Genomic DNA, 22,320 nt, shown 5'->3' with positions numbered 1-22,320 from the left:
CTTTCAGTAGTCGTATGGACATTTTAACATTTGTTCTTCTAATCGATGAACATGTAACATCTTTTTACTTGTTTGTTTCTTCTTCAATATCTTTAATCAGGGATCCCTGGGTGGCGCAGTGGTTTAGGCGCCCGCCTTTGGCCCAGGGCGCGATCCTGGAGACCCGGGATCGAATCCCACATCGGGCTCCCGGTGCATGGAGTCTGCCTCTCCCTCTCCCTCTGCCTGTGTCTCTCCCTCTCTCTCTTTCTCTCTCTGTGTGGCTATCATAAATAAATAAAAATTAAAAAAAATATCTTTAATCATTGTTTTATAGTTTTCAGAGTACAGGTCTTTCACCTCCTTGGCTGAGTTTATCCCTAGGTATTTTATCGTTGTTGGTGCAATTGTAAATGGGATTGGTTTCTTAATTTCTCTTTCTGTTGTTTCATTATTAGTATATAAAAATACCACAGGTATCTTTGCCTTGTTTTTTTATCCTGAAACCTTGCTGAATTCATTTATCAATTCTAGAGTTTTGGGGTGGAGTTTTTAGGGCTTTCTGTACATACTATCGTGTTGTGTGCAAATAGTGTGAGTTTTACCTCTTACCAGTTTGGATGTCTTGTATTTCTTCTTATTATCTGGTTGTTGTGGATAGGACTTTCAATACTATGTTAAATAATAGTGGTGAGAGTAGACACCTATGTCTTGTTCTTGACCTTGGGGAAATACTCTTGGTTTTTCAACATTGAGTAGGATGTTAACCATGGGTTTTTTATATATGGCCTTTATTATGTTGAGATGTATTTACTCCAATCCCACTTTTTGAGGGTTTTTATCATGAATAGATTTTGTACTTTGTCAAGTGCTTTTTCTGCACTATTGAAATGATTATATGGTTTTTGTCCTTTTATTTTTATGATGTATCACATTGGCTTGTCAATATTGAATCATCATTGCATCCATAAATCCCACCTGGTCAGGTGGATGATTGTTTTAATATATAGTTGGATTCAGTTTGCTAATATCTATGTTCATCAAAGATATTGACTTGTATTTCTCTCTTTTTGTAGTGTCTTCATCTGATTTTGGTATCAGGGTAATCTTGGCTTTAGAATGAAAGCCTTCTTCTATTTTTTTGGAATAGTTTGTAAAGAATAGGTATTAATTCTTCCTTACATGTTTTATAGAATTCACCTGTGAAGCTTTCTGGTTCTGAACTTCTATTTGCTGGTAGTTTTGTAATTACTGATGTAATTTCATTGTTGGTAATTGATTTGTCCACACTTTGTTTATACCTGATTCAGTTTTGGGAGTTTATATATTTCTAGGACTTGATCCATTTCTTCTAGGTTACCAATTTGTTGGCATACATGTTTTCATAATACTATCTTACAATCTCTTTTTACTTCTGTGGTATCAGTTATTATTTCTCTCCTTTCAATTATGATTTTATTTATTTGAGTCCTCTTTTTTTTTTAATAGTCTGGCTAAAACATTATTGATTTTGTCAATCTTTTCAAAGAAGCAGCTCCTCGATTCATTGGCCTATTTTATTGGTTTTTTTTTGTTTTGTTTTTTAGTTTTTTAAAATATTATTTATATTAGAGAGAGTGAGAGACAGCATGAGTTGGGGGAGAAGGAGAGGGACTGAGCCAGCTCCCTGTGAAGAAGGGAGCTTGATGTGAGGCTCAATTCCAGGACTCTGGATCATGACCTGAGCCAAGGGCAGATGTCAACCAACTGAGTCACCCAGGCACCTTGTTTTTTAGTTTCTATTTTGTTTGCTTCAGCTTACATTTTTATTTTTCTCTTCCTTCTACGGGTTTTGGACTTTGTTCTTCTTTTTATAATTCCCGTATGTGTAAGATTAGGTTATTTATTTGGGATTTTTCTTGCTTTTTGAAGTAGATCTGTAATGCTATAAACTTCCTTCTTAGAATGGCCCTTGCTGCATCCCAAAGATTTGGGACTGTTGTGTTTTCTTTTTAACGATTTTATTATTTATTTGAGAGAAAGAAAGAGAACAGGAGTGGGATGAACATAAGGGGCAGAGGCAGAGAATATCGAAGCAGACTCCTGCTAAGCACAAGCCTGATGCAGGGCTTGATCTCACGACCTATGAAATCAGGATCTGAGCAGAAACCAAGCATTGTATACAACTGATCAAGCCATCCAGGTGCCCCAGGTCTGTTGTATCTTCATTTCCACTTGTCTCCATATATTTTTTTATTTCCTCTTTGATTTTTTGGTTGACCCATTCATTGTTTAATAGCATGTTATTTAATCTCCCTGTATTTGTGTGCTTCCTAGGTTTTTTCTTGTGGTTGATTTCTAGTTTCATAGTATTGTGGTCAGAAAAGATACATGGTACCCAGAAATTGCATTAGTAGGCATTTACCCCAAAGATACAGATGTAGTGACACAAAAGGGCACCTGCACCCCAATGTTCATAGCAGCAATGTCCACAATACCCAAGCTGTGGAAGGAGCCGAGATGTGCTTTGGCAGATAGATACAAAAGATGTGTCTATATACACACACAACAGGATATTACTCAGCTATCAGAAGGGTTGAATACTTGTCATTTGCATTAGTGTGGATGGAACTGGAGGGTATTATGCTAAGTGAAAATAAGTCAATTGGAGAAAGACAATTACCATATGGTTTCAGTCATATGTGGAATATGAGAAATAGAGCAAGGGCCCATAAGAGAAGGAGGGGAAACTGAATGGGGAAAAATCAGAGAGGAAGACAAACCATGGGAAACTAAGTGTTGCTGAAGGGAAGTTTATTTGGGGGATGGGGTAACTGGGTGATGTGATGAGCACTTGGTATTATACACAACTGATGAATTATTGAAAACTACATCTGAAACTAATGATGTACTTACTATATATTGTCTAATTGAATTTAAAAGATGCATGGTATGACTTTTATCTTTTTTAATTTGTTGAGACTTGCTTTGTGGCCTAACATGTGATCTCTTTGGAGAATATTCCTCATGTGCTTGAGAAGAATGGGCATTCTACTGTTTTAGGATACAGTGTTCTGAATATATGTGTTAGGTCCATCTAGTCCAATGTGTCACTCAAAGCTACAGTTTCCTTGTTGATTTTGTTTGGATGATCTATCGATTGATGTAAATGGGGTGCTAAAGTCCCTTCTTCATATTACTGTATTACTATCAATTACTTCATTTATGGTTTTTTTTAAAGATTTTATTTATTTATTCATGAGAGACAGAGAGAGAGAGAGGCAGAGACATAGGCAGAGGGAGAAGCAGGCCCCATGCAGAGAACCGGATGTGGGACTCGATTCGGGGACCCCAGGACCATGCCCTGGGCCGAAGGCAGACACTAAACCACTGAGCCACCCAGGGATCCCAATTTATGTTTGTTATAAGCTGCTTTAGGTATTTGGGTGTTCCCATGTTGGGTGCATAAAAGTTTATAATTGTTATATCTTCTTGTTGGATTGTATCCTTTATGATTATGTAGTGTCCTTCTTTGTTCCTTGTTACCATCTTTGTCTTAAAGTCTATTTTGTCCAATATAAGCATTGGTAACCCAGCTTTCTCTTCACTTCCATTTTTAGGATAAATATTTCTCTATTCCTTCACTTTCAATCTACAAGTGTCTTTTGGTCGAAATGAGTCTCCTGTAGACAGCATACAAAAGGATTTAGCTTTTTTACCCATTTTGTCACCCTCCATCTTTTGATTGGAGTATTTAGTCCATTTACATTCACAGTAATTATTGATATGTGTGTATTTATTGTCTTTTTGTTACTTGTTTTATGGTTGTTTGGTAGTTCCTCTCTGTTTCTTTCTTCTCTTGCTGTCTTCTCCCATGATTAGTTGGGAGCAAATACTTTAGCAAAATACTTGAATTCCTTACTGTTTACTTTTTGCATATCTATTACTATTTTTAATTTGTTATTATTAATTTTATGTATAACAACTTCTGTATATGACAGTCTATAGTAAGCTGATGGTCATTTAATTTTGAACTTATTTTTTTTCTCTTCTCTCCTCCAGGGTTCGGGTATTTGATGTTATATTTTACATTCTTTTGTGTTTCTCTTGACTGATTTTTAATATACTTTTTTTTTTTTTTTTTTTTTTTTTTTTTTTTTTTTTTGCTTTTGTGCTTCATATTTTTCGTACTTTTACTTCTGGCTTTTGTTTTCCACTTGTAGAATCCCTTAACATTTCTTATAGGGTTTATTTAGTGGTCATGAATTCTTTTAATTATGTTTGTCTGGGAAACTCTTTCTCTCTCCTTCTATCCTGAATGAGAGCCTCGTTGCATAGAGTATTCTTGGCTACAGATTCTTCCCTTTCAGCACTTTGAATATATCATGGCTCTCTCTTCTGGTCTGCAGTTTCTGCTGAAAGATCAGCTGATTGCTTTATGAGGTTTCCCTTGTATATAACTATTTTCTCTTACTGCTTTTAAGATTCTTTTTCACAACTTTTTGCCATTTTAATTACTCTGTGTTGGTGTGGATCTCTTTGGGTTGATTTTGTTGGGTGCTCTCTGTGCCTTTTGGATCTGGTTTCTGTTTTCTTCACCAGAATAGGGAGGATTTCAACTTTTTTTCTTGAAATACTTTTTCTTCCCCCTTGTCTCTTTTTTCTCATTTTGGGATTTGTATAATGTGAATGTTTTTAGACCTGATAGTGTCTCTGAGGTCCCTAAGTCTATTTTCATTTTCTATTGTTATTTTTTCTCTTTTTCAGCTTCATTGCATTCTATTACTTAGTCCTCTAGGTCACTGATCCATTCTTCCACTTTATTCTACTACATATTCCATTTATTATATTGTTAATTTCAGTTATTGAGTCTTCATCTCTGATTCATTCATTTTTAGGTTTTCTCTTTAAGGGTCTCACTTAGGTGTCCTGCACTCTTAAGTCCAGAAAGTATCTTTACGACCATTACTTTAAATTATCTAGCAGTCATATTACTTACCTCCATTTTGTTTAGATCTCTTGCTATAACTTTGTCCTGTTCTTTTATTTGAGACATATTCTTTTGTCTCCTCATTTTGTTTAGCTGTCTGTTTTCACATTAGGAAAGTCAGGTATGTCGGCTGCTCTTGAAAGTAGTGACCTGCAGTGCAGTGTTGCCCATTCCCCAGAACCTGGTGCTTCGGAAGTTTCTCATATGTTGTATACATCCTACTGTTATGGCTGAGCTACATTTGCCTTTAGTTGCTTACAGCAGCTTCCTTTCCCTGTTGTGGGCAGGGTTTGGATATTGTGTCATAAGTTTGCTATGGGAGGGGAATTACAGTGGCCAGGCCAAACTGCTGAGTTGGAAGGGGTGAATCTGCAGAAGTGTGCTGTGGTGGTGTACACTATTACCAAGCTGGGTAGAGAGTGTTGACACTGTGCTTATTCCTGAAGGTGTCTGTGTAACTAGACTGGGAGACAGGGAAGGGAAATGGCACCCTCCAGCAATTTTCTTCCTGAAATCTCTCAAAGATCCCTGCCCCATCCAGCACATGCTCTGAGATTAGTAAACAAATCTCTCTCCCGTATACCTTAGGCACTTTTTTTTAAAGAAACATTTTGACAGTGAGAACATGCACATGCAGAGGGAACAGCAGGCTGAGGGAGAGAGAGAAGCAGGCTCCCCTCTGAGCAGGGAGCTGGATGCTGGACTTGATCCCAGGACCCTGAGATCATGACCTGAGCTGAAGGCAGATGCTTGACTAACTGAGCCATTCAGGTGCCTCCCACCCCCAGGTATTTTTCAAACTACAGCATCTGTGGTGTATTCCTGTGGGACTATTTGTTCACTGTCTCTTCAAGGGTAGGGACTCAGATTCCTATTGCTAGCCCAGCTCTCTGAGGTGAGGCTGCTGATTTTTTAGTTTCAGGTTTTAAGCTCCACTGACTGTTAGAATTCACAAAATCTGCCCATCTGGTTTTCAAAGCCAAATGTTGTAGGGATTCCTCTTCCTTGTGCAGGTTGCCCATGCCTGGTGTGTCTGCTGTGAAGGTCTACTCCTCCCCCCCCACCCCCCCCACACACAGGGCACTCCTCCCACTGCAGATAGTTTTGTGGGTCTATTTAGGTCCCAACAGCATCTCTACCCTTCCTACCCTCTTCGATGTGGCCTTTTCTCTACATTTAGTTGTGGACAGTCTGTTATGCCAGACTTTGGGTTCTTTTCTGGATTATTTACACTGACGTAGCTGTTATTAGGTTGTATCCCTTGGAGGAGGTGAGTATAGGATCCTCCTACTCTGTCATCTTCCCTAGAACTCTTGAATTGAGTGCTTTCAAATGTGTCATGTAACAGTCCCCATTCTTCCCAGCACAGAAAACATTGCCAGATTCTGTGCTGTTTAGCTACCTTTTATCCTAAGACTCTGGAAAGTTGTAGAGTAGATAGTTAATTTGACCTGATAAATTTAAGAGGGTCCAAGCCTTGTATAATGTGGTACTCAATTTTCATGAATGAATCAATCACATTTGTTTTGTTTTCTGGGTGATGATTGACTCACTAAGGGCCAGCAGTAACTCAGTTAGGTCCTGAGAGAAGTCTTCAATATCTATGTTAGTTCTAGTAGAAAAAAACATGATATATGGAAATTTACTTTGGAAAAGTAAATTATTCTTGCTGTATCAGTAAGCTATTTCTTTTCATCTATGATTTATTGAATTCTCTTCTTACAATCATACAGCTATATTTTAAAAACAAACATTTGCAAACATTTAAGGATAATATTTGCAAGAAACTGGAAAAAATGTCAAGACACCATTTCATATACCATGGCCTGCAATAATAATTTTAGTTCAATTTTGTCCCATCTTATGCCAACAAAGACTGATTTATAAAGCATGTTCCCCAGTCCAGAACCAGATAATACTGGAGATAATTATTGTGCCTGGTTAGAGTTTAAGAGCAATTTCCTGAGGCACCACTTGTAAAAGTGAAAGAGCATATTGGAATGAGTGCTGTTAAGCTATATAGTAAAAGAAAAATACGGAATTACTGCAGAGGGCTTGTTTCCCAATATTAGTTTAAATAATAACTGCATTATGCCTGGTGATACCCCAGAACCTTTAACAGTATGATTTTAGTATATGAATTCAGAAACTGTTTAAACTTAATAGGCAACAAAGAAAAGTTATACAGTCCAACCTCAAACACTTTAGAAATATGATTCGTGTTTTATCACCTAAGAGCTAAGATCTAAAGCAGAATTTAGATTTCTTCTAGAAAGCAAACTATATTTTTTAAATATAAAAATCTATTTTATTACATCTAATTAGATTTGGAACATTTTAAAAACACTGAAAACTGCAAGAATTTTATTTTAATTTAATGAAACCCATTGAATTTTAAAGAAAAATTAAAGATTTAGCACAATTCAATTAAAAAATAGATTCTTACACATTTGTTAATGGAGAGCTGGATGTAAGAAAACTTTTAGCTTAAGGTAAACCAGTGATAGGTACACTTAATCTTGCCTTGGAAAACTATTGTCAGTGTTCACATGTTTTAGATTCTCTACATTCATCCCTGCCTTTAAAATAATCAGATTTGCTTCTTATGATGTTGGCAAAACCAAATGATGGACTGAGCAAAACTTTGACAAATTAAAAACTAACTAACTTAGGCCACTGTTCAGGTTTAAAAAAAAAAAAAAATCCATCTCTTATCCACTAAGTTTTGATTTATACACTTTATATAAATCATCAATTTCAGCTATTTGACAATGAACAGGTAAAGAAAAATGGAAAAATTTTAAAAGATAAATCTAGATATTTTGAAAAGAACCTTAGTTGATAAAGATTCTGTTACCATATGGTAGGTTTTAAAAACTAAAGCTTTTCTCCTTTCCTAGGATGAAGAAATAAAAAGACAGTTTTTTTTAATCTAAATCTTTATTAGAAGAAAAAAACAGATTTAAAATGATGAGTAACAACAAATTTCATTAAATATTAAACATTTTAGTTATCAAAGATATTTAGACAATATGTTCCTAATATTTCTGCACAGCAGAAGCACACTGATTATAGAGCTCAGACTGTCATGTGCTCATGTGAGTTTGTTTTTGGCATAAAAGAATCTCTAAAGTCACATTTAAACAAATGTGATCATAGATAAGCTAATAGTAACTTACTGTCGATTCTCAAAGCTTTCACAAATTATCATATCTGACTGACATTCCCTTGGGGTGAATACTTTAATACTGAGTAACAAACTGAATTCATTTTCTTTAAAGTTAGTAGTACTAGTAAAATTACTTAAAATTGAATTAGAAATTATGTTCCTGTTTATATTAGCACAATAAAAGTCAACATTATAAATAAGCTGATTATTTCATATCAAAAGTTAGAAAATGAAATAACATACATAGAACACTTCTTGATGATAATAAACAATCATTTAGCGATTCAGTAATGACACCCAGGAGCACCCTTTCCAGGGGTAAAGTTTCCCTTTGTAATTTCTCAAAGTGTCCCTTTCCAAACTGTGTAAAACACTGAGAAATGTAGTCTTCTATCTATTTTCAAAGATCTACTATAGAAAAGATTAGATTTTTAAACTCACTTTTAGTAAAAAACAAAAACAAACTAACAAGCATCCTTTCACTTTTTTTTTCTTGCGTGTAGTACACATTCATGAATGTCCACTAGGCGCAAGGGAAATTGTTTATGCTGCAAAACGTACTTTATCGTGAGGATATCAAACATACTGAAATGACAAGTGGTTTCCAACCAGTGAGCTAAGGAGGAAAACAAATGCAAGACGACTTGTTTCAATCACTAAACATTGCAGGTTTTTTTTTTTTTTTTTAAACAATGTTTGTAAACTTGCCCACAAAAGCTGGGTAATATTAAACAGCCAGTAAGGCACTTTGTCAGAGAGGACGAAGTAGTAAAGGCTGGATGATTGGCAATTTGCTTAATAGGAAACATTCTATACTTAAAGAGAGCAAAGTCTGGAGCAGGCAGTCCTTTTACCAATTTACTGTCAAACAGGAGTGGGGGAAACTTTAAAATTGTCTTTTTTTTTTTTTTTTTTTTTTGTGAACCAATTTTCCCTGCAGAAGTCTTTTAGCTGTAATTTAAAAATAGATTAGGAGCTATTGATTTAAACGACATTTCATCTTTTCCCATCTAATATTTAAAAGACTATGAATATATTCACTAGTGTTCTCAAAACATCCAAGCCACTCTATTTAGGACTGAATCACACAACAGAAGACCTTAGTATAAAAATGTACCATGTTATTAACAACTCCCTTGCGACTTCCGATGGCTTCACGTGTTACAGTATAAGCTTTGGTATTAAACATGCAAATAAAAGCCAACAAGGTGAATACAGTGTTCCGAACACAAAGCACTTATGAACCAGGCGTTGTGCAGACACAGATGAAGAGGAGGTAACGCACCATCAGGAGGACCCCAGTTTGCACTTCTTAGTGCTTCTTCGTTCGCACAGTTGGCTCCTTCAGAATCTTCAGCAGAGACTGGCTCATGTAATAGGGCCTTTCCGTAGAACCATCGTTTCTTTCCAGATCTTCCACTAGGAGGAAGAATGGCACAGAGTAAATATCAAAGCAAAACTGAAAGAGAAGTAACGACGCCATCTGCTGCACACTTGCTTCACAGCAGTTCAAAACTTTTTTTCTTTTTCTCTAAATAGCATAGTTTGGCATCATTATCGTAAACATACCTATCAGAAAACAAGCAGCCCTTGTTATTATGTTAGTACATGCTTCTCAGATGCATAACTGAGGAAATAACTTTTACTTCCTTTTGGAATAGCACACTTAATAAAAAAAAAAAAGGTTCATCTGGAATTTCCAAATTCACCTTCAATTTCCTGAAAGGTAGTATGCATTCAATTTGCTTTCTAATTTATTTGTTCAAAATTGCTTGTTTTACCATCAACAGTCTAGGTAGCAGTTTTAAAAAGATTTGTAGAATTTTAGTATATTTCAAGTCCTTAAAGTGCAAGTTTTAAAAAATGTTTTTGCAATTATTACGTTAATTGCTTTGTAAGATCATGGCTTCTATTTTCTCAAAAAAATTGCTTATTTTTACTCTCTTCTACACAAAGAACTAGTGGGAAATACTTTTTCTGACTAGAAATAAGTCCATAATATAATTAAAACTTCTATAGAGACTCTTCCTTTAAGTAGTAAAGAAGTTATTTAAAAATATTGAACCAAATAGCATTTCTTTTCCTGATTTTGTACCCATAGATTATATCCTTAAAATATAGCCAGCTATTGAAAGTGCCTCCATAAAGTTCAGTGAACACTTTTACTCCAGTGCAATTTTTGGTTTAATCACCAGACATAATGTTAAACACTTAATATATGGGCCTCATCTGGCCTAAGAATCTAAAAGACAGAAGAAGTTATGAATATTAGAAGTCTCTAAGTTAATCTTTGTCTTAATTTTCTAACTCCTGGAACAGCCAAGAATATAAGGAGAATATGGGCAGCCACTTTCTTGCATGTTGATTTGTATTTTATTCAAGCAACTTTCCAACTATTATAAAGTTCCCTAGTTCTGATTCTGATATAATAATTCACAAGCTGCCCCACACCCAAACATTAGGGAAGGGACACAGGTGTCTATATAAGTTCTCAGAGTGATTCTGATACAAAAAATTAGAATTGTTTTTTTTTCATTATTATGTATCATCATTCAACTACTCCTGAAGGGGATGTATTCCCTATTATTTTTTAATACTTGAGAGAGGTTACAAGGGTGCCTGGGTGGCTCAGACGGTTAAGCCTCCCACTCTTGATTTCGGTGCAGGCCATGGTCCCAGGGTAGGGAGTTCGAGCTCTGCATCAGGCTCCACACTGGGCATGGAACCTAAAAATTCTCTCTCCCTCCCTCGTGCCCCCCCCCCCCGCCCTTTCCCTGCCTCTCACACATACACACATAAACTTCTATGCTCAAAAAATAAATAAAAGAAAGAAAGAAAGAAAAAAAAAAAGAAAAAAAGGTAGCTACTAGGTCTTGGTTGTCACCTCTGTATTGTTGAATAGTAACTATCCAGAAAGAAAGATTATCTTCTCTGATTTATACTTCACGGAGGATGAGAGTGAAGGAGGCCATTTGGCACAGTGTGAAACCAAGTGACCCTTTTGACCATGACAATCTCAAGAAAATAAGCCAAGAACAAGATGGTGGCCATTATAAAGCCCACTGTTTTGAAAATCTTCCTTATTGTTTTCTTGCTAGAATATCATAGAGGCAATCTAAATCTAGGTTCCCACACTTAAGAGATCATTAAATAAGTTTGTTTTTATATTAATTTGCGACACAATGATACATTTCTAACTCTCTTCTTAAATATATGGAGCATATTTAGGTCACAATCTTAGATCAACAACGTTCCTTTGGGTCGATACATAATAATCCTTATACACAAGCTTAGTGTAAATGCCCAAAGGATACTGCTTGATTCAGTGTTCCTTTTGGGGGAAATTTTACACTGTTAGCCAAATCATCCATATGTGCACACGGGATGGACAGGCAAAGTACTTGAATGTCTGACTCCTGCTTTGCTCCACCATGCAAAAGACTAAGGCATGACTGCCAGAAACCAGCCTGTTGCTCTGGCCAGCAGGGATGCCATATAAAAATAACTCTCCTGCTACACTCTCAAGGGAAAGACTTCCTAACCCACAGTACACCCCTAATAAAGGTACCACACAAGGTACCTATGGAGTGTCAGTAGTGTATTTCTTCTGGGTAAACTGGATGTCTTACTCATCTTTTCTCCTTCCACACTTACAATTGAGCTAAAACACAACCTTTTCTAGACTGAAGCCAAACAATCTCTTTATGAACATACCTGCTTTTCTAGATTAAAGGATATAATCACCCTTCTAAAACAAATCCACTCCAATTTTCTGTAAGGTGGGAATAGGAAAATAGGAATTTGTTTCCATTTGGGTTAGAGACAACAGGCCTGAGTTAGGCAGACATTTCAGTTTCGTTCAGAATATTTTCACGGTGGCTAGAGATTCATATTGTTGGCAATGATGCGTCTAACTCAGATTCAACTTTACTATGAATATAATTTCACTAAAACAAAGTGGGTTAGGTTATAAGGTTCCACGGTAATTTTTATCTAGCAATGTTCTCTGTGGAACTCGTATAACATTAACATCTCTGTTTGTTATGGCCTTGAATCATGTACTGAAATATACCTCCTAGGGAAACATTAATACAAGTTTAATCACAGTTGAGAAAGCTGTCCACTGGCTTGAGCAGCTGCATAACCAGAGCACCATATTTACAAATTTAGTACCATATGCTGGTTAACTGCATCAATCTTTTTTTTATGGCTAATTGTACATTTATAGTGCTTTCAAAAATTGCCTGAATATCCTTTACAAATACACGTTTATAAAAAGAAAGGCTATCAAAGTGCTGCAATGGGAAACAGCACACTGAGTTATAAAAGTTTTATTTAAAACACTTTTGGCCACAGGCTTTAAAAATATGTGTGACATTTACACCTTGCTTTTCAGCTGGGAGACTATAGTCTATAAAGTAGGAGTTCACAGAGGCTACTATCATCCAATGCCTGTCACCTTAGGTGGTACCAGGTTCTGGCTTTTTAGGAATGAAGCACAGAAATTGCACATTACTCAGAAGCATCATTTTCAAGTTACAAATGATCTAATTTACAAAACTTCTATTTAAAAATGAATGTCATTGGCGCTTTTCTACTCTTTCTGCTTCTGGGGAACTAGTTGCATCTTTTTCAGAGTTCCGTGCAGGGTTGGGGCTATGAAGTACGGTTTTCCTGTGGATCCATTATTTCTTTCCATATCTTCACCTGGGTATACAGCGGCAAAAGCAGCAAGCAGCAGAATTAAGTGTATTTTTATAAATTGGAGAGTCAAATGGAAAAATCAGAGAAATCGGTGTTAGAAAGTCAAAGACAAGACAAATTATTAACGTTAAGTTGCTGATGCTGGACAAAGTAAGAAACTTTGCCCTCTGCCAGGAAGCGCTGAAAGTTCCTAAATCCCACCAATGCCCAAAGGGGTTTATTTTGATAGTTTAAAGGTCATTAAGATCTTACATGCCATTTCAAAAGTATTGTCTCTAAATCTGAGACTGTTCATTTCAGGAAGGTAAAATGCCACATCCTCAAAGATGAAGCCCAATAAAAAGTCAGTGATAAATGGAGAACAATAATTGAATTTCAGGGTTTAAAGTCACTTTTAACGGTAGTTCACACCCTTAACATTACAGATGGAGAAACGGAGACCCAGGTATGTGAAATGATTCTCCAGAAGTCAAATTGCTCTAGGGCAATCAGAAGGAGGTGAGGACCCAGCCTTTCAACACCTAGTGTGGTTCTTTTCCTACTTAACTATAAGGCATCCTGTCTTAAAGGCATCCTCCGATTGCACTAGAAAACTAGTGGCAGTGTTTCCCGATGTCATGTAATCATGAATTTACCTTCCTGCTTTGCCTAGGCTGATAATAAAATGGTGGGGTGTTCCCTGAGCACACACCTATTGGGTGATTCAGGAAAAGCACCAGAAGGATGCTGAGAAGCAAAAAGAAGTTGGCATGGAATTAAATTTCCTATGGATACAGTTTGCAGCAAATAATATCTATCAATAAGTATACAAGTATAATTTAATTCTATGTTTTCAGTAGTATATTTAAAAAGGTTTTGTTATTCATAGCCTTTATTATGACAAAGGAGAAGACATATACAAAACCATATAGGATAATCATAGATTTCTAGGATAAATCTAAATTATTTTTAATCCTTTTACGGGAGTGGGAATGTTTGGATTATTGACTTTAATTTTTACATTAGACCTCACGGTGAGCTTCCTCACAGATAAAATGAAAAGCTAAGGTGGGAATATGACAGACACTGAACATTTTTGTTCTTCCTTCCTTAATATTTCTATATTATATATAGTATTATCTATATTGTTATTACCCTTGAGGCATTATTGAGGAAGCAGGTATGGATCACATTAATAATCATCTATGACACTACTTTTTTTTCCCCCCATACTGGTACCAGAATTCTCATTGCCTTGTAGAATTAAAAAGATGCCACATTTCTATAAATGCAGTGTTTGCAAATGGTTTGTATTTTTGAAAACACCAGTTGTCTGGCAGCCAACATAATAGGTATAAAATATAATACACACACGCACACACACGGGGTCCCCACACAATGAGAATTTGGCTTCCAGCACCACTTAAGAAGAATGTTTTCCAAAGTAAGATGCCGCCCAAAAGTTTGTTCCCTGCCCAAAAGTTGGGGAGGGAAGGGAAATAGAATTTGGTTTCCCTTGTTCTTTATTTTCGAAGACAAGAGTCTCCAGAAGAAAACTGTTCATATTCAACACACCATGTATTGAATAAAGCTGAAATCACATCTGGTCTTCAAGAAGTTGGCAATTATTAATATATAAGGGTAGAAAACATTTCTTACTGCTCAAATTTAAAAATCCACATGATTTTTCCAAAGCTTCCAAAGACCAAAGCTAGTAGCTTCTCTGCATTTCTGAGATAAGTCTTGAGTAACACTGTCAGTTACAAAAACAGGAAAACCCCAGAGGGGACTCCCACTATTGCTATGATTAGATGAAAAAAAAAAAAAAAAAAAAAGATCTTTGAAAATCTGAGACCTCTGTCTCAGGCACTACTCTACATCTGTGCTCCTTCTTCCATCTCAAACCTGAGGTGAAGCTTGTTCATGTGGCATTTTGTAGATGGCTTCTCCTACTAAACCACTGACAGCGGCACTCGAGGATGACTAAACAGTTGGGTTCCATTTATAGCCAGAGAAAGAGCTAACTAGTATGCAAAGTTCTTTGTCCAGTTATTGAAAATAATTTTTAAATGTTAAAAAAAGCCTAATCATTTTCTAGGAGGTTTTCCTTGACTATGTCTCCCTACATTATCATCTCCTCTCCTGCCCTCAGTGTGAAGCTGGTGCTGTGAGTTATGCCAAAAAACAAACTGTGTTAATTTTACACAAGTGGATTGCTCAGTAATGCCCTGTCACAGAACATTTGCTTCTCTTAAGAGCAATGTCCAGAGAAATAATCTTTTAGAGAGTATTGCTGTAGGACTAACAATTTGTTCTTTTATCTGCTGAGCCTACTTTCTCTTGGCTGAAGGCAAGGGCCAGATCAAGATCCTAGGGCACCAGGTTCTCCAAGGCTTTTAAGGGGAAATACTAGTAGAAAACCTATACATTATGAGTTATACCTGCCACACAGAGGCACAGCATGTAAGGCAGTGATGAAAGCTCTTAAGAAGTATTTTAACTATTAGGATCAGAATTGATGGGGCTGTTTAATAGACATTCTCCTCGATGAATCTAGTGGGAATTGGTCATATGTGTCTCTGAAACCATTTCCAGCTTGGCTTTATCAGGATCTATAAAGGCTCTCCTTAAAGAGTTCCTGAAGTCTGGTCTCAAAGCCTAATTTTGTCCTCAATTCTGTTAATGATTGGATTCTGTTGTGCTTTATTTTTTATAAATATGAAAATACTAAGAAATTAAAAAAAAATAGTTTGATGCTAACACCATGCCATGGAGCCTAAGGTTCATTTCAGGAGCTGACTCTCCTGTACTTTGCAAACTGCATTTCTCTCACAGCTGTGAAGGTTTAAAGAGCATCTACTAAGCAATGTCTCTTTCCAAATAAACACCATTTGGTAGTTGCAGCCAGGCCGCAGCAAATCCACAAGCCAGCTAAGGACATGAGTCTTAACCTTCTTATCTTTCCGTTACTCTCCAAAGGGGGAAAACACATATACTGAAAACTTACAGAAGCAGATGAAAATTGTATCAATACACATTGCATAGACGCTGAAGAACCCATGTGCAACTAGGTAAGATCCAATAATGACTGTCTGTAAATGAGTAAAGAAAATGAAGATGTCACTTGCTTGTCCAGAAGAACAAAAATGCAGCTTTAAATGAAAGTCATGACGAGAAACTTTAAAGTACCCTATGTCAGAAAAGATTTCAATACAGAGACCAAAAAAAATCCAGTGATAACACTTTTGGGCATTTTGTACTGGGATTTAAGTGTATTCTATTATGCCTACCAAGTATATTCCAGATTTAGAATCCTGTACAACTGAGGCAGTAAAGCCCGAGAGTTAAGAGCACACACTGCCTAGGTTTGAATCCCATGTCACGCACTCACTGAACCTCACAGTGCCTCTCACCTCCTATAAAAAAAAATTATTGGTAGGTGAGGGGAGAATGTGAATAATAGTATTTATGACACACGGAATGAGTGAGTGAATTAACTGCTATAGATACTGCAGGGCTCCTCCCAGCTCCTCTCCAGCTGCTACATCTGTCCCCCAGTTGTTGGGAATGTAGGCCGTTGATGACCAAGAGGCTTCCCTCACTAGGAATTACCCTCGTTGCAGGGAACTGCCTTCCCCAAGCCTACACCCCCCAATCCAGGGGGCAACCCCTGGCCAATAGCTGCCTGATGCAGTATACAGAGGCCTAATTCTTCTTCTTTTTTTTTTTTTTTTTTTTTATTGGTTCAATTTACTAACATACAGAATAACACCCAGTGCCCGTCACCCATTCACTCCCACCCCCCGCCCTCCTCCCCTTCTACCACCCCTAGTTCGTTTCCCAGAGTTAGCAGTCTTTACGTTCTGTCTCCCTTTCTGATAGAACTTCCTGTGAATAGGTCTGAGGCCTCCCCTCTAACTGCAGCTTTCCCCTTTGCCCATGCCTGCCCTCCTCACTTCCTTGTAACAAGGGTATCTCAGGAGAGCACTTCCTAATAAACCTTCCACATGCAATCCTTGGTCTCAGAGGTTGTTTCCAAAGAATCCAACCTAAAGCAGAATAAAGCTCAGCACAAAGTAGGACCAATAACATTAGCTATTATTTTTCTTATTTCTTTTACCTTGCCATCTCTGATAAATCAGTCAATATTACCCAGTTGCTATGAATGAATTGTGTCCTCTCAAAATGCCTATGTTGAAACCTAACCCCCAATATGATGATATCTGGAAGTGAGGTTTGGGGGAGGTAATTAGGACATGGGGGTGGAGCCCTCATGAGTGGGATTAGTGCCCTTATAAGAGGAGACAGGAGAGGTGATATCTCTCTCTACCATGTTAGGATACAGCGAGAGGAGGTGTCCCTTTGCAAACCAGGAAGAGAGCTCTCACCAGGAACTGAATCTGTGGGCACCTTGATCTTGGACTTCTCAGCCTTCAGAACTGTGAGGAATAAATTCTTGTTTAAGCCACCCAATCTAAGATATTTTTGTTATAGAAGCCCGAACTAAGACACCAACTCTTACCAGCAATGGTACCCAGTAGTAATTTAAAGATGTTGGTCCTTCTATAATCGTTGGCAGTCTTTGTGTGAAGAGTAAGAAGGCCAGCATGCCTACATTAGACGGTAGAACACGTATATTATGTATTTGCAAAGGAATATTGGGGGGTTTTTTTGTAGCAAAGAAGTTTTTCAAAGTACCTTCCAAACTTATTATGATTATTATTACCTACCTATACATCCAGCAACTAGAATTTTTCCCAGGATTAGTACAAAGTCTGTAACTTTATCCATAACTGCAATTCTAAGAGTCAGAAAAAAAAAGTTTAATGCTGTATTTAGATGGTATTTGTCACTTTAAAAGTATGAAAGTAAATAATTCATGAGCTTATTTTGATATGTCTTAACTGGAAGTTTTATTTCACCTTTGTTAAATGCAAGACATGAAGGTAGACCCCAGAAATGAAGTTATGATTTATTTTTGATGAAATAAACAGAAGATGGCTTTGTGGGGCTATCAGGCACTGTTGGTTATGTCAGTCTCTATATAAAGCCTAAGACACCCCTGGATTTTGAGAATGTTACATTTCTTCTCTGGTTTTGCTCACTCAGACTCTGTCAATTTGGGGTGGGGGAAATGGTCGGCGACATAATGTTTGTATAGAGAATTTTTTGAGCAGAAGGGGTAATGAAAATCAATAAAATGCCAGAGTGTGAAGATGTAGATGGATCATGGAAGCAAGATTCTAAGATACAAAAAGAAACAGTATGAGATAAAAGGTTTAAATCAAATTGAAAGATAATATTCATGTCTAATAAGGCCACAATCAGTTTAAATAACAACATGTGAAATATGTGATGCTCAAGGTTCACCAATTTTTTTTTTTTTGCAAATTCAATCTGATTACTTACTTTAAAATATTTCTCATCAGCAGATTGAAAGCATCTCTTGCTGACCTGCAGAAGTTTTTGCCATATATTGCAATCTGAGGAAAACAATTATTATTCTGGAGTCAGTAACAGACTCTAACAAGGCCAACAGACAATTCAACGACAGGAACATGAATTAATTCTCTTAATACCCAGACAACTACTTTCATTACTCTTTCCAACATTTGGGTATGTGGGAGACTTGGGACCTGTGTAACGTCAATTCTGCATAGCTGTCAGGGGTGTTGACAATAAGGTGTGCCTCGGATGCTATATGCCTGTAAACTCCATGGGAATTCAGAGGTAGATCATCTTCTTAAATCTCAGGATATGGCTTCTGTCTTTGAAGTGTTTTGGCTAGGATTCGTTGTGAATGGATTATACGTTGCAGCATTCACATTAAAAGTTATTTTCAGGAATGTTCCCTCTATCCCCTACACTCTGAAGAGTTTTGATCAGTAATGGATGCTGTATTTTTTCAAATGCTTTCTCTACATCTATTGAGAGGATCATATGGATCTTGTTTTTTCTCTTGTTGATATGATCTATATCACATTGATTGCTTTATGAATGTTGAACCAGCCTTGCATCCCGGGAATAAATCCCACTTGGTCATGGAGGGAACATTCCTCAGCATCTTAAAAGCCATCTACGAAAAGCCCACAGCAAATATCATTCTCAATGGGGAAACGCTGAGAGCCTTTCCCCTAAGATCAGGAACGCGACAGGGATGTCCACTCTCACCACTGCTATTCAACATAGTACTAGAAGTCCTAGCCTCAGCAATCAGGCAACAAAAAGAAATAAAAGGCATTCAAACTGGCAAAGAAGTAGTCAAACTCTTCCTCTTCACAGATGGCATGATACTGTACATAATAAAACAAAAAGACTCTACCCCAAGATTGCTAGAACTCATACAGCAATTCGGCAGTGTGCCAGGATACAAAAGTCAATACCCAGAAATCAGTGGCATTTCTATGCACGAACAATGAGACTGAAGAAAGGGAAATTAAGGAGTCAATCCCATTTACAATTGCACCCAAAAGCATAAGATACCTAGGAATAAACCTAACCAAAGAGGTAAAGGATCTATACTCTAAAAACTACAGAACACTTCTGAAAGAAACTGAGGAAGACACATAGAGATGGAAAAATATTCCATGCTCAGGGATTGGAAGAATTAATATTGTGAAAATGTCTATGCTACCCAGGGCAATTTATACATTTAATGCAATCCCTATCAAAATATCATGGACTTTCTTCACAGAGTTGGAACAAATCATCTTAAGATTTGTGTGGAATCAGAAAAGACCCTACATAGCCAGGGGAATATTAAAGAAAACCAGAGCCAGAGGCATCACAATGCCAGATTTCAGGTTGTACTACAAAGCTGTGGTCATCAAGACAGTGTGGTCCTGGCACAAAAACAGACACACAGATCAATGTAACAGAATAGAGAATCCAGAAATGGACCCTCAACTCTATGGTCAACTAATATTTGACAAAGCAGGAAAGACTATCTACTGGAAAAAGGACAATCTCTTCAATAAATGTGCTGGGAAAATTGGACAGCCACATGCAGAATGAAACTAGACCGTTCCCTACACCAGACACAAACTCAAAATGGATGAAAGATCTAAATGTGAGACAAGAATCCATCAAAATCCTAGAGAACACAGGTGACACACTTTTTGAACTTGGCCACAGCAACTTCTTGCAAGATACATCTATGAAGGCAAGGAAAACAAAAGAAAAAATGAATCATTGGGATTTACACAAGATAAAAAGCTTCTGCACAGCAAAAGAAACAGTCAACAAACTAAAAGGCAACCTACAGAATGGGAGAAGATATTTGCAAATGACCTATCAGATAAAGGGCTAGTATCCAAGATCTATAGAGAACTTATTAAACTCAACAGCAAAGAAACAATCTAATCATGAAATGGGCAAAAGAACAGAAATCTCACAGAGGAAGACATAGACATGGCCAACAAGCACATGAGAAAATGCTCTGCATCACTTGCCATCAGGGAAATACAAATCAAAACCACAATGAGATCCCACCTCACACCAGTGAGAATGGGGAAAATTAACAAGACAGGAAACCACAAATGTTGGAGAAGATGCGGAAAAAAGGGAACCCTCTTACACTGTTGGTGGGAATGTGAACTGGTGCAATCACTCTGGAAAACTGTGTGGAGGTTCCTCAAAGAGTCAAAAATAGAGCTACCCTAGGACCCAGCAATTGCACTGTTGGGGATTTACCCCAAAGATAGAGATGCAGTGAAACGCCAGGACACCTGCACCCCGATGTTTATAGCAGCAACATCCACAGTGGCCAAACTGTGGAAGGAGCCTCAGTGTCCATCGACAGATGATGGATAGAGAAGATGTGGTCTATGTATAATGGAATATTCCTCAGCCATTAGAAATGACAAATACCCACCATTTGCTTCAACGTGGATGGAACTGGAGGGTATTATGCTGAGTGAAATAAGTCAACCGGAGAAGGACAAACATTATATGGTCTCATTCATTTGGGGAATATAAAAAATAGTGAAAGGGAATAAAGGGGAAAGGAGGAAAAAATGAGTGGGAAATACCAGAAAGGGAGACAGAACATGAGAGACTCCTAACTCTGGGAAATGAATTAGGGGTGGTGGAAGGGGAGGTGGGCAGGGGGTGGGGGTGACTGGGTGACGGGCACTGAAGGGGACACTTGATGGGATGAGCACTGGGTGTTCTTCTATATGTTGGCAAATTGAAAACCAATAAAAAATAAATTTATAAAAAAATCTCCATATTCCCTCTAGGAAATAAGTAAAACATTCAGTTAGGTCTTGTTGATGCCCACACATTCTCTAAAGATATGTAAATCCCAAAATTAGAAAGTTTTTTTTTCTTAGAGTGAAATATAGACTAAGCTCTTCTCCCACTAAACTATGCCAAAGCCACACAAAATCTTTTCAGTCCAGCACATTTCTAAGGTAAATAATACCTCCCTCCTTAAAAAGATATTAACGGTAATAATGAAATACAGTTAAGATTATTATCTCAACTAGGAAAGCATAGCCCTGAATCATGCATTGGATTCACAAATCCTAATATCGACATGATGATAAATTCAACTGCACGATGTAAAAAGTATTAGAGATGGAAATGTACACATGGTGTTTGGGCTTGCAAAGAAGAAATTTAGTAAATAAAAAATAATCTACTTACCATAACATAGGCATTTCTGTTAAAATACTTTATCACATTTTCCAAACACCAGAAACAGCATTTCAGGCAGCATTGTAGAAATTTAGATATGTTGTTCTGGGGGTCTATGAAAATGAAATATTCAGATCTATTAATGATTTAATTAAAAATTAATTTTAATTTTGATTATGAATAAAAAAAATTTTAAGTGGGCTTTTAAAAAAATTTGGTCAAATGTATATGTAAAACTTTTGATTTTAACCATTTCAAGTGTACAATTCAATTGTGTACAATACTGTGCAATTCAATTCAATCCATTAAGTGCATTCATAATCTTATCCAACCATTATTACTATCCGTTTCTAGAACTTTTCATCATCTCAAATAGAAACTCTGTGCCTATTAAACAATAACTCCTCATTCTCCCCTTTTCCTAGCTCCTGGTAACCTCTATTGTACTTTGTATGAATTTCATCTTCTGAATACCTCATATAAGTGGAATGATGCAATATTTATCCTGTCTTGCTTATTTCACTTAAAGTTTTCAAGGTTCATCATTTCATTCCTTTTTAGAGCTGAACAACATTCCATTACATGTATGTATATGCACATTTTGTTTATTCTTTTATCTTGGCTACTGTGAGTAACGCCAGTATGAATACTTGTGTGCAAGCATCTGCTTGAGTCCCTGTATTCAATTCTTTTGAGTATGCATCTATAGAAGTGAAATTGCTGGATCATATGGCAATCCTGTTTTTGACTTTTTGAAGAAGCACCATAATCTTCTCCACAATGATAATAGCATTTTACATTGCCACCAGCAATACACAAAGGTTCTCAATTTATCCTCATCCTATGTATACTTGTTTTTTTTTTCTTTTTTTAAACATAG

At 36.9% G+C, this 22,320-nt stretch overlaps 1 protein-coding gene across 7 annotated transcripts in view; it reads right to left on the bottom strand.

Annotated features, from left to right (window-relative positions):
* SLC44A5 (solute carrier family 44 member 5) overlaps positions 1 to 22,320 on the bottom strand; it is a 350,897-nt gene that overhangs the window by 2,356 nt on the left and 326,221 nt on the right. For 5 of the 7 annotated variants that reach the window (XM_049111784.1, XM_025417965.3, XM_025417968.3 and 2 more), the window contains 6 exons: positions 21,450 to 21,553; positions 18,210 to 18,283; positions 17,531 to 17,601; positions 17,323 to 17,411; positions 15,808 to 15,892; positions 9,218 to 9,536 (listed from right to left, as the gene is read on the bottom strand). In XM_049111784.1, the coding sequence (XP_048967741.1) occupies positions 9,430 to 9,536; positions 15,808 to 15,892; positions 17,323 to 17,411; positions 17,531 to 17,601; positions 18,210 to 18,283; positions 21,450 to 21,553 (530 nt within the window). In that variant the 3' untranslated portion in view covers positions 9,218 to 9,429. Of the gene's footprint in view, positions 1 to 9,217; positions 9,537 to 15,807; positions 15,893 to 17,188; positions 17,240 to 17,322; positions 17,412 to 17,530; positions 17,602 to 18,209; positions 18,284 to 21,449; positions 21,554 to 22,320 lie in introns of those variants that run through there. The other 2 variants (XR_003124439.2, XM_025417966.3) reach the window with 2 other exon arrangements.

This window comes from Canis lupus, chromosome 6 (genome assembly GCF_003254725.2).
Source record: "Canis lupus dingo isolate Sandy chromosome 6, ASM325472v2, whole genome shotgun sequence".
NCBI lineage: Eukaryota > Metazoa > Chordata > Mammalia > Carnivora > Canidae > Canis > Canis lupus.
Note: the sequence above shows the minus strand (reverse complement) of the source record. Positions and strands in the feature narration are given on the sequence as shown.